Source organism: Pristis pectinata, chromosome 3 (assembly GCF_009764475.1).
Source record: "Pristis pectinata isolate sPriPec2 chromosome 3, sPriPec2.1.pri, whole genome shotgun sequence".
Classification (NCBI taxonomy): Eukaryota; Metazoa; Chordata; class Chondrichthyes; order Rhinopristiformes; family Pristidae; genus Pristis; species Pristis pectinata.
In genome coordinates, this window is record NC_067407.1 from 38244954 (window position 1) to 38261954 (window position 17001).

The 17001-nt window shown below is 39.6% G+C and overlaps 1 protein-coding gene across 2 annotated transcripts in view; it reads left to right on the forward strand.

Moving 5' to 3' along the window:
• The window catches only part of negr1 (neuronal growth regulator 1), a 386601-nt gene that overhangs the window by 252311 nt on the left and 117289 nt on the right, over window positions 1-17001 (forward strand). For both annotated transcript variants that reach the window (XM_052010858.1, XM_052010857.1), the window contains exon 3: window positions 3218-3343. In XM_052010858.1, the coding sequence (XP_051866818.1) occupies window positions 3218-3343 (126 nt within the window). The remainder of the gene's footprint in view (window positions 1-3217; window positions 3344-17001) is intronic.

The following is a 17001-nucleotide window of genomic DNA, read 5'->3' on the forward strand; positions in this document are numbered from 1 at the left end:
GTAAATTTTGGTGGGTTGTTTAACTGGCATTCCATTGGATGCTGGCAGAATTTGTAAGGTTGAGATGTATTGCTTACATCTTATTGGTGAAAAGTCCATAAAGCTGAATAAGCCACAGCTCTGTATTCTCTTTGTCATTGTCATCACCAGCCCAAAGCATGAACCAAGTTAAGTTTTGGGATTCATTTAAATATCGCCAGCAACTAGCAGGCTACAATCAAGTAATCTGATGTAGTTTATGGATGTGATTGGAAATCAGTTAGCTCCTTCACTGATTTGGAGAGTAGACCATGTAGTATACATTTTCCTTTGAGAGATGCAGCTGTCTTGGATAGTTACAGGGCAGGTAGTTTAACATCTACAGTAAGGAAAATTTTGAAATCTTTAATAAAATATGAACTTACTAAATACAGAGAAGATAATTAAAAGCTGTGTCACAGATTTATGAAGATTGTTTTTTGTAAACCCAACAGAGTTCCATGGTGACGTAAATGATGGATGGAGATTTGCAGTTGGCATGTTGCATGTTGACTTTAACAAAACCTTTAACAAGATACCACACAGACGATTATTAAAGAAGATTAAGAATTAAACAAACTGGATAAAAAATTGGCTTGAAGCAGACCATAGGATTTAAAGATAGATTCTCAGCGTATGTTATCAACATAGTCACACCAGTTTATATACTCTGATATAAGAAGTGATTTCACACATCAAGTGTTGAAAAATGCCTGGTGACATATAGCATTCATTTGCAACTCATTAAGTTAAACCTGATACCAGAAATGTGTTTGCCCCAATGTGTAAAGAGTCTACTGATTTTTATCCCTGAATATTTAACTAACAGTGACATTTTGAATAATATCATAATAGCAGTGGAGAAGTGAATAAAGAACTTTTTTTTGCTGATGAGTAGGTGTAACAGGTATTGGCAGGTATATCAACTTATATGTACATAACTTGAAGTTATAACATATATTGGCAATAAGTCTGTAATAATTTGCTTTATTATTTCTATGATAAGTTGAGAAATATTAGCTTGGGTTCTTTCACGTGATTGTTATTTAATAACTGTATCTTGAAGCTTATCTGATGTGTAAGTATTGTGTGTGTGTGTGTGTGTGTGTGTGTGTGTGCGTGTGCGTGCGTGTGCGTGGCTATGTGCACACACAAACACTTGCTTCTTAGGTTTCCATTGGTACATTGATTATTAGTACATGACATTGGATGGATGCTCAATAAATATGAAACTACAGTCCAGGAAGAAGTTAGTACTACAGATCCTCCCAAGGTTACAAACGCCTGACTCATGGACACCCCATACCTACGAACAAGTGTCTGGCAGATCCGTGGGATGGATGAGAATGGATTTGCCAGCTGCTGTGAGGCTGCAGGCATCTTCTGCTGGGTGGGAATGGGACATTTTGTATGCTTTCTCTCCCCAAGCCCCTCCCCCCCAAAACCTTCTGACTTGCAACAGTCAGGGGCTGGGTCAAGCCAAGCAGAGCTGGGAGCACTGAGCAGACTCACTCACTCGCTCACCGAGTCACTGAGGCCAGCTGGCAGCTGCTCCTCCCATGTCTGCTTGTTCTCCCATCACAGTTGTTTCTGTGATCCTCTCCCACACACTGTTAACTCCTGACTTACTGAACAGTTCTCAGAAACAGAACCCTGTCATAACCTGGGAACTGCCTGTATCAGGAAAGAACAAAAAACATGTTGATCATAAAACATTCAAATAAATTGAGTGATAAAACGGTAAATTTATGTTGTAAGACAAATTTGTACTTTCTATTCCAGATTTGACAATTTCACTCAGTTTTGTTTAATTGTGGATTCTAATTAGACTTAATATTCACTTTTATAATCTTTTTTCTAAAGTGTGGGTGATTTTAATGTTTACAGGTTTTCAGTGATGTCCATTAGCTCCCTGAACACTAAGGCAATTTTAGCCAACAACCCTTATTAACATGCCTCCAGTCTTTTAGTGGGAAGTGGAAAGAAAGGCATTTCTGTCCTCTGTAGTAAACAATAATAAAAACAGATAATGCTGGAAATACTCAGCCGGTCAGGCAGCATCTATGGAAGGAGAAACAGAATTAACATTTCAGATGGAGGACCCTTCACCACAACTGGAAAAGTGAAAAAACAAATTAGAATACAAATGCTGGAAACACTCAGCAGGCCAGGCAGCACTTGAAAGGTCTTCAACCTCATACATTAATTCTATTTCTCTTTCCACAGGTATAGCTGTATCTGCTGAGTGTTTCCAGAATTTTCTTATTTTAAGATTTCCAGTACTTGTAGTTTTTTTTAAATTTTCAGTTACCAGTAAGAAACTTAGTTCTAAGTTGCAGAGATAATATCTGTCATGACCTATTGGCTGTGACCTGGTCTCAGGTAAGAAAGCTGTCTAACGTTAGTGTTGAGGATAATCCATACCAGCAGAGCCTAAACATTCACGGTTGCTCTGGAGAAGCTACCCTTTCCCCAATTGCTCTTGCGAAGATGATACTCCATTTGTAACCCACTCAAACCAAACTTAACTTTGCTCACTGTGCTTAATTGTGTCATTGGATCTGAATTAAGATGCAAATAAGCATACTGCAGGTTTCAAATAGGTACCTTACCCAGTTACATCCAGGCAGTTTTTGTACCATTTTTACTGCCAACTCACTCAATTTCAACTCATGGATAGGATTAACATTTCACAAAATGCTTGTTTTGTTGCTATGTTAAAAATATGAAAACAAATAATGGAACTATTTAGCATGTCAGGCAACATCTGTAGATAGAGAAGCAAAGTTAACATTTCAGGTCAAGGACTCAAAATACTGATGAAATACCATTCTGAGTTCTGATAACAGGTATTTGACCTGAAACAATAATTCTATTTTTCTCTCCACAGTTGTGCCCTGAATTCTAATTATGTCCAGCAGTGTCTGTTTAATTTACCTTGCATAGAGTTGTGCCTGTTTGCGAATTCGGTTCCAGTAGGTCGTAATTGAATGGGTTCTTGCAAGTTATTCAATATTCACTGCGTGGAAATCCTGATAAAAGCCAAATATTTATTAGCTGCATAGATCTACACTGATTAGAATTCAGTTGGTGTTAGCAACTAGTAATAATGTCTGATATTGCGAATCAGTGATTTTTTAAAAAAATATATTTATATAACACAGTAATTGTTATCTGTTTCCCCTCTTTGTCTTTTTAGTTCCTCCAAAAATTTTTGACATCTCTGCTAGCTCTGTTGTGAATGAATTCAGCAATGTCACTCTTTTTTGTGAGGCACGTGGAAAACCAGAGCCCACCATAACTTGGAAGCATATATCGCCATCAGGTAAGAGAAAGCGAAGCATCCCACAGCTGCATGTATCCTTTAATTATGCTCTGCTTTTGATTAAGCACATTGTGCTAAATGTGATTAGGCGTAACTGGGAGATTGCGGTTTGGAAAATTAGAATGTCACCTTCTGAAGAGCCTGCTCGAATAACAGTGAAACAAATAATGAAAATATGAAAAGTTCTGAGATCAAATTTTCATATTTTGTTAAATTTTAGGTTAAACACAATCCACCTGTCAGAGATTTAAGTATTGATATTTCATTTAAAATTATACTGCATAAGTCCTTATTTAACCATCCAGGATAAAAGTAGCCGTTTGATTGGCACCTATCCAACACCATAAACATATACACCCTCCAGCACTGGTGCACTGTGGCTGCAGTATGAAACATCTAAAATGCGCATAGCAGTTACTCACACAGGCTACTCCAACAACATCTCCCAAACCTGCAACCACCGTCACTGAGAAGAACAAGGGCAACAAGGGCAGCAGGCACATCAGAACATCACCACCTGTAGGTTCCCCTCCAAGTCACACACCATTCTGGCTTGGAGATGTCTCGCTGCTTCTTCGTCATCACTACACCTAAGTCCTGGAACTTTTGACCCAACAGCACTTTGGGGTACTTTATTAAATGAGCTGCACCTATTCAAGAAGGTGACTCATCATCATCTTCTCAAGGACAATTGTGGATGATCAATAAATATGATATTTGCACTGAAGCCCATGTCCTGAAAAATGAGTTTAAAAAGTTATATTGGTCTATTAACCACACACTAACCTAAATTTTACAATTAGTATGGCAAAATCTGCAAAAACATTTGCGGGGAAACTCAATCAAAGATAAATGGTCTGAAAAGCTGCAATGACAATAAATGGCAGGGCTCAGGATCACTGATGTACAGAGGGATCTTGGGGCGCAAATCCATAGCTCCCTGAAAGTGGCAACACAAGTAGATAGGGTAGTAAAGAAGGCGTATGACATAGTTGCCTTCACCAGTCAGGGTGCTGAGTAAGAAAGTCAGGAAGTCATGTTGCAGTTGTATATAACTTTGGTTAGGCTGCATTTGGACTATTGTGTGCAGTTCTAGTCGCCACATTACAGGAAGGATGTGGAGACTTGGGAGAGGATAAAAGAGAAAACGTGCCTGGAGTCAAAAGGGGTAGGGGAGGTCCTTAATGAATACTTTGCTTCGGTATTCACCAGAGAGAGAGAGACCTTGACGTTTGTGAGGATGGCGTACGACAGGCTGATACGCTAGGGCATGTCGATGTGAGGAAAGAGGATGTTCTAGTACTATTGAAAAACATCAGGATAGATAAGTCACCGGGGCCAGACGGGATATATCCAAGGTTTTTATGGGACGCGAGGGAAGAGATTGCTGCACCTTTGGTGACGATCTTTGCGTCCTCACTGGCCACAGGAGTAGTGCCGAATGATTGGAGGGTGGCAAGTGTTGTTCCTTTGTTTAAGAAAGGAAGTGGGGATAAACCTGGGAATTATAGACCAGTGAGTCTTACTTCAATGGTGGGCAAATTACTGGAGAAGATTCTTAGAGACAAGATTTATGGGCATTTAGAGAAGCATAGGCTGATTAGGGACAGTCAGCATGGCTTTGTGAGGGGCAGGTCGTGCCTCACGAGCCTGATTGAATTATTTGAGGATGTGACAAAGCACATTAATGAAGGTAGAGCGTGGATTATAGTAAAGTGTCTGATAAGGTTCCTCATGGAAGGCTTATTCAGAAAGTCAGGAGATATGGGATCCAGGGACTCTTGGCTATGTGGATTCAGAATTGGCTCACCCATAGAAGACAGAGGGTGGTGGTAGATGGAGCGTATTCTGCCTGGAGGTCGGTGACCAGTGTTCCGCAGGGATCTGTTCTGGGATCCCTGCTCTTTGTGATTTCTATAAATGACTTGGATGAGGATGTGGAAGGGTGGGTTGGTGAGTTTGCTGATGATACAAAGGTTGGTGGTGTTGTGGATAGTGTAGAAGGTTGCTGTAGATTACAACAGGATATTGATAGAGCGCAGAGCTGGGCTGAGAAGTGGCAGATGGAGTTCAACCCGGATAAGTGTGAAGTGATACACTTTGGAGATTGAATTCGAAGGCAGAATACAAGGTTAATGGCAGGACTCTTAGCAGTGTGGAGGAACAGAGGGATCTTGGGGCCCACGTCCATAGATCCCTCAAGGTTGCCACACTGGTCGATAGGGTTGTTAAGAAGGCGTATGGAGTGTTGGCCTTAATTAATCGGGGTATTGAGTTCAAGAGCCATGAGGTGATGTTGCAGCTCTATAGAACTCTGGTCAGCCCACACTTGGATTATTGTGTTCAGTTCTGGTCGCCTCATTATAGAAAGGATGTGGAAGCTTTAGACAGGGTGCAGAGATTTACCAGGATGTTGCCTGGATTGGAGAGCATGTCTCATGAGGATAGGTTGAGTGAGCTGGGGCTTTTCTCTTTGGAGAGAAGGAGGATGAGAGGTGACTTGATAGAGGTGTACAAGATGATAAGAGGCATAGATCGAGTGGACAATCAGAGACTTTTGCTAACATGAGGGGACATAATTTTAAGGTGATTGGAGGACGGTATAAGAGGGATGTCAGAGGTAAGTTTTCTTTACACCATGAGTGGTGGGTGCGTGGAACGCACTGCCAGCAGAGGTTGTGGGGGCAGATACATTAGGGATATTTAAGGGATAGAAAAATTAAGGGATAGAAAAATAGGGAGCTATGTGGGAGGGAAGGGTTAGATAGATCTTAGAGCAGGATAAAATGTTGGCACAACATTGTGGGCTGAAGGGCCTGTACTGTGCTGTAGTGTTCTATGTTCTATGATGCAGAAGAGGTTCATCAGGATGTTGCCTGGATTAAAGAGTATTAGCTGTAAGGGGATGTTGGAAGAACTTGGATTGTTTTCTCTGGAGCATTGAAGGCTGAGGGGTGACCTGATAGAAGTATATAAAATTATGAGAGGTACGGATAGAGTAGGTAGTCAGAGTCTTTTTCCCAGGGTGGAAATGTCAAATACTGGAGGGCATAAGTTTAAGGTGAGAGAAGGAAAGTTTAAAGGAGATTTACGAGGCAAGTTTTTTACACAGAGAGTGAAAGGTGCCTGGAATGCACTGCCGGGGGAAGTGGTCGAAGCAGATACGATAGCAACTTTTAAGAGGCATTCAGGCAGGTACATGAATAGGCAAGGAATGGAGGGATATAGACCATGTGCAGGCAGATGGGATTAGTTTGGCTTGGCATCATGGTTGGCACAGGCATTGTGTACCAAAGGGCCTGTTCCTATACTGTACTGTATATAAGATCCAAGATATCTTCTATGACAGATTATCGCAACTATACTGTGATGTGTAATTTCCTGCTGGCTTTTACAACCCCTGCCTTAAAGAGGAGGGATATTTTCTACATTCACAGCTGGGATGTGGGTTGCTACAATAGACAGCATTTACTTAGTCATTTATTATTTTGAATAATTATTGCAGGGATAGAGGTAGGATTAAATATATTTATCTCACTATTTCTTAATATTCTGACCGCCAGGATGTTCATTACAATTATGTCCATATGAAATACTCTGTAAATGCACAGAAACTTCTGGAAAGGACTGTGATATTGAACTATAGGTTTCCCAACATTTTCACAAGGACTCTTCCTTGCTCCCAGTTATTAGATTCCAGCCTTTGTGCCAATTCTTCTTTGTTTCCTCCTCATATCCAGGGATGAAAGTAACTTTAGTTTCTTTCCAGTATATTCATATTGCTCATATTGCTGAGTTGTACAGATTCTGTGAGCCACTTCCTTGTTGGCACATCCTACTGGCCCATGCCCGCTAGCTTTTGACTCTGCACTTATCTGAGGTACTTGAAAGAGTATCAATTTTTTGAGTATTTTAAGTGCAGTGTGAAGGCATCTCACCTTGCGAGAGGTTTAGTGCATATAATATATGGCAGACATAATGGGACCCTCAAGATACATGAACATTTGATCAGCTCATCTTAGTCACGAGCATTCCAGTCATAGCTTTTCATGCTTTTATTGTCACTGTATGAAGTAAAGGCATGCTACAGTGATCAGAAGCTTCTTGTCAATATGTTACTTTAAACAGACTGTCAATTTTAAACTAATTTTAGTTTGCTTCTGCAGTATTTTTAATGCCGAAGCTCCAATCACCTTTCAAGAAAATGTGATTGTAAATGCCACTACTTAAACAAAATGCCAGTTGTTACTTATCCAGCAATGAGCACCAAAATTAGTGACTGGGTTAGAACATAGGAACAGAAGGAACAGGAGCAGGGAGAGACCACTCAACTCCTTGTGTTCGTTCTGTCATTCAATAAAATTGTGGCTAATGACATTAAGTTGAAAAGCTAGTCATTAAATGGGAGATATTAAACATTGTCACAATAAACTGCTTTTAAACAGATCTATTGTTTTGCACAGTATTTTGAAATGCTAAGAAATGTATACGTCCCTAACACTGAGATATATTTGCTATATAATTTATAGGAGCACATGAACAAGACTGTGAAATTCTATGAACCTGCTCTGTTTTTCAGTTAGATCATGTTTAATCTGCATCTTTACTCCATTTACCTGACTTCGCTCCATATCCCCTGATACCCAAGCTGAACAAAAAGATCACCAGTATCATTCTTGGAAATGCCAATTGATGCAGCATCCATAGCCTTTCAGAGACAGGAGTTTCAGACCTCCACTACACTTTGTGTGATGTCATTACTGAATGATCTAACTTTAATTTTAAATTTAATTTAAAGTTATGTCTTCGGGTTCTGGATTCCCTACCAGAGGAAATAATTTTCTCAGATTTACCTTGTTGAATTCTTTCACCTTTTAGAAACCTAGTTTAAATCATCCTTTAATCTTCCAGTATTCAAAGGAATGCAACCTGGCACAACTTAACTCTTGAAGCTACTGTGGTCCACGAAGTTGCAGATGGAGTCTGACTCATGTTGACAGGTAGACAGCGTGATGAAGAAGGCATATGGCAGGATTGCCTTCATTGGCCGAGGCATTGAGTCCAAGAGTTGGGACATCATGTTACAGCTGTACAAAATTGTACAAAATTAGGCCGCACTTGGAGTATTGTGTGCAGTTCTGGTCGACACAATACAGGAAAGATATGATTTAGCGAGAGAGGATGCAGAAGAGATCCACAAAGATGTTGCCTGAATTGGACATCTTGAGTTATAAGGAGAAATTGGACAGACTGGGTCTGTTTTCCCTGGACCAAAGGAAACTGAGAGATAACAAGATAGAGGTATATAAAATCATGAAGGGCATGGATAGAGAAGATAACCAGAGTCTGTTTCCCATGGTAGGGCATAGGTTTAAGGTGAGAGGGAGGAGGTTTAAATGAGATCTGAAGAGTAAATTTTTCACACAAAGAGTAGTTGGTATCTGGAATGAACTGCCAGGGGAGGTGGTGAAGGCAGGAACTGCAATAACATTGAAGAGGCATCTGGACAGGTATCTGAATGAGCAAGGCAGAGAGGGATATGGAATTAATGCAGACAAGTGGGATTCATATAGGTAGGCATGACTGTTGACATAGATGCAATGGGCTGAAGGGCCTGTATCTATGCATATATAACTCTGTGACTCTATGACTCAATACAAGTGAAACAATAATTTACTTGCTTTTATATTCCACCCTTTTTTTGGAAAATGGCCAGCATTCCATTAGTTCCATTAAGTTTATTGCTGTTTTTTTACAAATTGATTTGCTTTAAGTGGTTTGTTTACAAAGGTGCCCGAAACCCCTTTGGTCCTCCACAGTTCCTGGTGTTTCAACATTCAGGGAATATTCCAATTGTAAATCTTAGAACGTGGATGACCATCCTCATTCCTCCTTGCAATGAACAGCATCTGCCATGATTCGGCCGACTGGTCAGTCTCTCTACATCCCTTTTTCATGTTCTTATCCCAGAGCTTACAGTGATTTCTATCTTTTGTTGACTTGCCATAGGATTCTATAGGGTCTGTTTAATGCAGAATTTCTACAATATTGAGCAATTCTTTTAGAATTTAGAGTGAATGAATTATTTTGCAGTGTTTTGTGAAAGACCTGGTTTGTACTTATTCCAGGTAAGAGTATCAAAGGAAAAGGAACACGAGTGGGTAAATGGAGCTGAGGAACATATCACTCTGATCTAACCAAATCCAGGCTCTAAGAACTAAATGTCCTACTCCTGCACCCATAGTCCTAATAATTGCTGAATTAACTAACCTCAGGTGGAACAAAATTGACAGAAGCATACAAAGAATGGTGCCAACAGAGATATGTTCCCTCCCTCCTGTAATCATTATGCATCCCAGGGATGAGCATGTATAAGTGATGTGCATAAATGTGTCTACTTAATATGCCCCTTGAAGAGTGGTCAGATTTAAATTTTTGTGCATGCCCTTGGATTTGGAGTGTAGCAAGCAATTTGTTCCTTAAAGGCAGGGAGAGGAAGAAACAGTCTTGATTGCTAGAAACTAGACAGCTGTTAAGATTGGCAAAAACATCAGGTTCAGCTTTGATGCTCTTCATGATTAAAATGCCTATTACACTTACTGCCTGGGCTCCCACACAAAGATTGGCTTCCGAGGTGAGGGATCATAGGAATCCAGCCCAGCAAAGGTCAATGTTTTCATGATAAATGGGAACAGCATTTATATTTACTAAAAAAAAATCCTTCAATTTATTTCATGAGTTCTCAAGCTATTCAGAATTGCCTGTGATAGAACCTTAAGCTTAGAGAATTAAAAGCCTCAATATTGCTGCCTATTTAAAGTAAAACAGAATAGCACTTCAACTAAATTAGCATAGAGAAAGTAAGTTAGATGAATGAAGTAGTAATGAGTTAACATTGTAAACAGTGATTTCTAAATGTATAAACACAAAAATGTCTTCTTAAATGGCTATCCAGCCTGACATGTCTGTATTACACCAGCTCCACATATCTCCGACTCACTGTACCCCATTTAACCTGCTTTTTCCGCTCGACAATATTCTTCCTCTTTAAATGCTTATCTAGTCCCATTTTAGATGAGATTATGTGAATAAAATTATTTTGATCTTCTCCTTGGTGTTCTAATCCTAAATATATTATTCCTTGTTACTGATTCACACGGAATGAAAATAATTTTTCCTGAAGTATTTCTCTCCAAACTTCTTTCATTATTTTAAATGTTTCTATTAGACTTTCTCACCTACTCAAATTAATAAACACAGGCATGTTTTTATCATAATTCTTTCATTCCCTGTATCATTCTCATAAATGTACAGAAACACTTTTCCATGACTCTTGAGTGACCAACACTGCAAGTTATACTCGAGCGGTGGCCTTTTCTTAATACTTTCCTTTCTTTGTAGACAATGCTCTAATATGTTAAACAAAGAAAATATTTTGTCTTTCACCTGCATTGATGGTAATAAGTGATGTATGTTAATTTTATTGAATACCACCATTGTATAATTGATAAGACAGACATATTGCAAAGTGACTGGAATACTCACTACTTTGTATAAATTATAATAATAGATTCACTTATCAACATCAATTCTCAAACATGACCGATATTTTAGAAGGTAATTAAATTATCAAAACATTATCACCTAATATGCTTGAAAAGTAATCACATGTTGAAATGAACTTTGTATTAACGATGCTGTTGGAACAAATAGATTCCAAATTTGAATAGGGTCGGAAGTGCCAACTGTGGTATGAAGACATTGCCAAAGGTTTTATTCAGTCCATCACCTCACACTTCTATATTAGATCTGTTATCCCATATAAGTGGGTCAGGAAGTGAGCATGGTGTTAAGTAATACAATGTTTTGGGAAAATATGCAACTTTCAACATTTTATGAGAACATCATTTATATTGCAACTATCAAATAACGTATGGTTAAGTCATTTACAAGATTTTAACTGTACAGAGTATATGGAGTGAATTTTAATTGATTTTATAGTTTTATAGATTTTCAATGGGATAAAAGTCAATCAACACAAAGTTGCTGTCCCTTTGTTTAAGTTTTGAAAATTGACACTTTCTAGTGGTAGTAGTTTTTTCTCTGTTGGAGAAGTGTCAGACACCACGTATTGTAATTTTTTACGGGATGTTTATTGCATCACAAATAACATAGTTAATGACTATTGCACAGCAATTCATTTACACAATGTTGTGTTTTTCACAGTTATGCAATTAAAACTCAAATTTATTTTCAGAGTAAAAGGCAATAACAACTATTTCTGGGTCATTTTGTGTCACTTGGTAAATTTGATCATGCATGACCATAAGTTAGCCTTGCACATTGATAGGTATGCACTGGATGATATCATTCCATGTGCCATTCTCCTTTTGCAGCATTGCCAAGAAAGTCAGACTATGTTTTTCTGGGCTGTTAATTGTAGCATAACATGGTTTTCACATTGCATTGCAAAACTGGGAGGCTTGCAATGTAATAAAGTACTTCCCGACATCATTGGAACCTCCCCATCCCCCCCCCCCCCCCCACACTGTACTAAACCCAATCCCAACAATCCTGGATCTTTAGCCCACCCCTTGAACCCACAACCTCATGACACTCACCATTTGCTGCCAGTTTCTGTTGCCACTTCCAGTATATTACTGACTTCCCCACTCTCCTGACCCTTCAATAGTCTGCTATCATCTCCACGTTTCTGATCCCACAAGAGTCTGCTGGCCTTCCCATTCTCACGACTCCCCAGCAGTCTGGTGTTTCTCCTCTCCACTCTCCCAATTCCTCAACAGTTTGGAGTCTCCGCTCACACTCTTCCCATCCTCTGGTGGTCTGCTAGACTCACTCACCTGAACCTTACCCAGTACTGGGCTCTGGACCCTGATTGTCCCCATCCAATTTGCCACAAGTGCTGCCTCAGGAAAGGAGGACTGGGTGGCGTAGCTTCAGCCTCAAAAATGTGCAACACCCTATCTCTTGCACCATTAGCATTTTAGTGTCATTCCAATTCATCAGTCATTCTCCATAGATCCTCTAATAAATGTACAGTGGATAATCATGAGTTGCCTCACAGATATTCATGGTTAAGTTGTGACTACCAACCCAATTGACGCAGTGACATCATATCTAAATCTTATTGCCCCACAGTATTGAGTGACTAAAATTAAAAATTGACAAAATTTGTTGTTTCTTTCGCATAAGCCTTGTCCAAACCCTGAGTCTAATGTTGGTCTCAACTGTTAAATAACAGCAGTGGGTCACTTTGTCATCCCCGATAAAATGGCTTAATATGAGAGATAAATATCCTGTAGGAACTCATCTCTGCCTGCAACATGGGATTCAATCGCAAAAGGAGATTTGCATTAGAGAAACTCACAATATAGACATATTTCTAGAAACACAACCACTCCGTAAGGTGAGGGTCATCTGTACACTTACTAATGGTGATGCTGTACTGGTGGATATATTTCAATTCTATTTGTTGACATGAATCTTCAATGCAAATATTAAAATAAAGACAAAATGTATGACTTTAAATTGGAGACTTACATCTATGTGGTTTGTACAATTATCCCCTAATCTCATCTAAAGAGAAGCTGCAACTTGTTCTTGATTCTTAATGTTATGGAGGAGTGACTAGCAAAATATTGAAATCTTGAGGGTTTTTTGATTGGTCACGTCATTGAAAAGTGTTCATGCTCCAATGATAACAATTGCTGTTCTCTCCCCCCAGAATGGTGATGCTATGGTGAGAAGCCCAGCTCCAGCTGGCATCTTTTTTCTCTGCCATCTGCTAAAGTTTGGTGAAAGGGAATTACTGTTCCATTTTTCATATGTTCCCAGTGTTATATGCTTTTTAATACTGGTAAAGTTTGTTCTGAAAAAAAAACTCACTTCCTACCAGTTTGTCATTTCTCCAGCTTCTGGAGTACAGATGACCATTATACCACCATTGTGTTTCTTCTTGGCCATCTCTTCACCTCATTTTCATGCCATCTCAGCAATTCCTCAAATACTCCTCCTCCCCAACAACTTCCATCTCTATCCTCCCTTCCATCTCTAACATCCTCTTGTTGGTCCTCCTCTTCCCTCCGCAGCTTTCTACTTCTACTGGATAATATCATAAAAAATGTGTTCTTAAACTTTAGACTAAATCCTCTGAACTTTTCATAAAACAAATTACACAAAGAGAAACAGATGCTAAAAGCATAAAGGGAGATGTAAGAGCCTTGTAATGGAAAGCAAGAATACAACACAAAAATATATTGTGTTCATAACCAGAGAAACAAAACAGAGCTGTACGGAAAAAAAAGTAATAAAAGTAGTTTTAAAATATCACCAAAGAATTAAGTTGCAAATTCATCATTGGGCTAATCTTATAGAATTACCATACCTGAGCATTAGAACATAAGATTCATTTACATGTACAAATAACTGCTAGTTGCATTGATGCAGAGCACAATTTAAAGTAGCAACAATAATTTACAGGATTTTATTGTTATACGGTACTTATGAAATAGCCTATTTGCCCCTTGCAAGTTATCGATGAGTTTCTTGTGATGTTCTGGAGCTGTTGAGCTATTGCATATAAAAATTATCCTGTGAGAAAAGATGTTTGTGATTTGGCATGAATTGTGTTGTCATTAATAGTTACTGGAGTGAACTATTTGATCCATTCCCTAAATAAGGTATTATTGACCAAACAAGCAGTGTTTTGTTTCATGGGATTTGTCCTTGAAAGTTGAGCAGACCTATGGTTGAGCTGTCTATGTCAGCACTGACTGCTGACAGAAAAAGCCCTCCTGTATGAGCACACACTTCTGAGGAGCCTGAACATCATCCAGTAGGCTGCATCTGAAATGGACACACTAAATGGCGGCATGGTAGCGTAGTGGTTAGTGCGACACTATTACAGCGCCAGCAATCAGGGTTCGATTCCCGTCGCTGTCTGTAAGGAGTTTGTACCTTCTCCCCATGTCTGCATGGGTTTTCTCCAGAGGCTCTGGTTCCTCCCACATTCTAAAGACAGTTAGCATGGGTTTAAAATGGGTGGCGCGGACTCGTTGGGTTGGAAGGGCCTGTTATCGTGCTGTATAAATAAATGTCACATGGAGGAAACTTCCATATTGCTAACTATTTTCTATCTGCTTCGTTTTTGCTGGTAGAATGGAGCAAAGACAGGAGACTGCAATTGTTGGAAGGTATCGGAGTGGAGAGGAGCAGGGAGGTGGAGGGGTAACAAACAGATGATCAAATGGGAGAGGGGAAGGGATTGGAAGAGGTAAAGACAGGAAATAGCAGAGAGGAGAGACAAGTCAGAGGGACAGGAGGATTGGAGACTAGAGGATGGGAATGGAGAAGAGAGAACCTGCATCGGGAGGAAGTGGAGGTTAGAGTGAGAGGGAGAAGATAGAGGTCCAGACTGCAGGGAGGAGTGAGTGAAGGGGGATAGGTGATCAAGGTTAGAGGGAGAGAAGTTTGGATTGTGGGAAAGAGAACTGAAAATTGCACTTCTGTCATGTCGAGCGGATGTGACAGATGTCAGCACTCCGCCTGTCAGTGTGCAGCGTCCCAGAACATTGGCCTGAACCATGTCATTGTATTATTTATAAAGAGGATTTCAATATGCTTGAGTAGTAGGACGTCACATCCACAGTAATTATCTGAACATGCGTTTTGCATTTGCTCTGTGCCACTGCTAAAATGTGAGTTACGAAGTATTTTTTTCTTTGCCACATGGCACAAAATAAATTTTCTATCCTGGCTACTTTTGTTGAGTTCCTAACCTGTATGTCCCTGGATTCACATTAGAAAATGTGTTCACCTTAATGTTTACAAATGCTTCTAACTTGCTTCTGAGAGTTCAAGTGAGGAAATATTTACTCTTACACAAAGCTTTTTCTTGCCTGTTCAGCAACAAACATGGAACATACAAATTTATTTAAAATTGATTTCAAACCTATATCGTGTTAATTGTTCCAATTAAATAAAACCTGCTTTAAAACATGCGAGAGATCTGGCAGAGTTCCAGTGATGAGCATAGTGGGAGAAATTGCCTAAATGATAAGTCTTTAAGTGAACTGTGTAACATATCTGCTGCACCAAAATCTGCAATGGTTGTTCGTTTGAAATATTAAGAGCAGTTAAGGCAGGAGTCTCTCTACCTGATGTAATATTAGAACCATGTTAAACATTAGCAAGAATAAGAAGTGCCTCAACCAATGTGTAATGGGAGAAATTCAATATTGTTTTACCTGCTTTTTGAAGTGAAGAATAGTGGATATGGGGAAAGATTTCAGGATCCAGTTGTGAACAATCCTCCCCAAAAGTGCACAGACTGTCAAACTGAATTTCCATCTGGCCCTTGACTGTCAAAGACTAGAGCACAATACATTTGCACCGTGATTGTATGTAATTATCATTGCATAAAGGTAGAAGCATGGTCATGTCAGCAAACCACAGCACTTGTTCCTTGCAATCTTTCAATCCATAGAATCTTTCAATGATGAGTTTGATCTGTCTTGGCATTGAGATACCACTTTCTTTGGCAATAGAGGGACCGATGCACTGTATAATAATTACTTTGGAGATACAAAGGTTTCACATCAGCTTGTCAGATTAAGGAAAAAGGAATATAAAACACAAACATATAAAAGGAAAGAAACCTTGCACTACTCAGATACAGTCTAACACATTCATCATCAAACATGGGAGAAACTAAAACTAAACGGGAAATTTGTGTCCAGTTTAAGAAAACTCTCGAAGATTTTTCTCTGTTTATTTAAAATAGTGCTGTCCAGGATCATGGATGAAGGCCAAAGATTTTTCAAGGTTAGGGGCCACACTGCCTCTTTCAGTCTTGGGTCTCATGTATCAATGACCGTAACATGCTGGTTTTGTGTTAAAGAGCTGGAGGGTCAATAGGTTTATTAGGGGCACAGAAGGAGTTAGTGCTCACTAGAAGCAGCACTTAAAAGAGCTCCTCAGTCAGAGAAGGGGCAATCATAACCCATGACCAGACCTTGGAATATTGGGAGTACTTCCCATGGCTTGGGAGCGAACTCTTTATGAAGGTAAACATTGATGATGAAATTCATTATCACCATGAGTGCCCCAGTACAATCTTTGGTCATCTGAAGAAAGCACATTTGAAAATCAAGACCAGAATCCCAGCATAAATCCCAGACACAATGATCTCTACCTGCTTGTATGTTTCTGGACATGGAATACCTAGAGTGGGCATCTCAAAGTATGGAGAGGTACCACCAATGTTGCTTCACAAAACTCTCCAGATCCACTGGCACAATTAGTGAGCCAACCTCAAGTGTTCTCCCCCAGGTCAACGTCCCCACCATTAAGGCACTAATTATAGTTACTTCACTGGACAGGCCAAATTGCTTGAACACCTGACAGCAGTCTCCAGAAACTGGTGCTTTATTCCAAGCTCCATCAAGACAATTGATTATCAGGTGGAAGAGGAATTCCAACATCCCCACTAAATGCTGGGAATCCCTGGCCCATAGCCATTCAAAATTGACTTTGAAAACCGCAAATCCATTCGTTGTTCACTGTAAATGGTAGAAGTAACACACCAACTCTGAAACTGTCCACCCATTCACCATGTCAAACATCTCCTGTGCCAACAA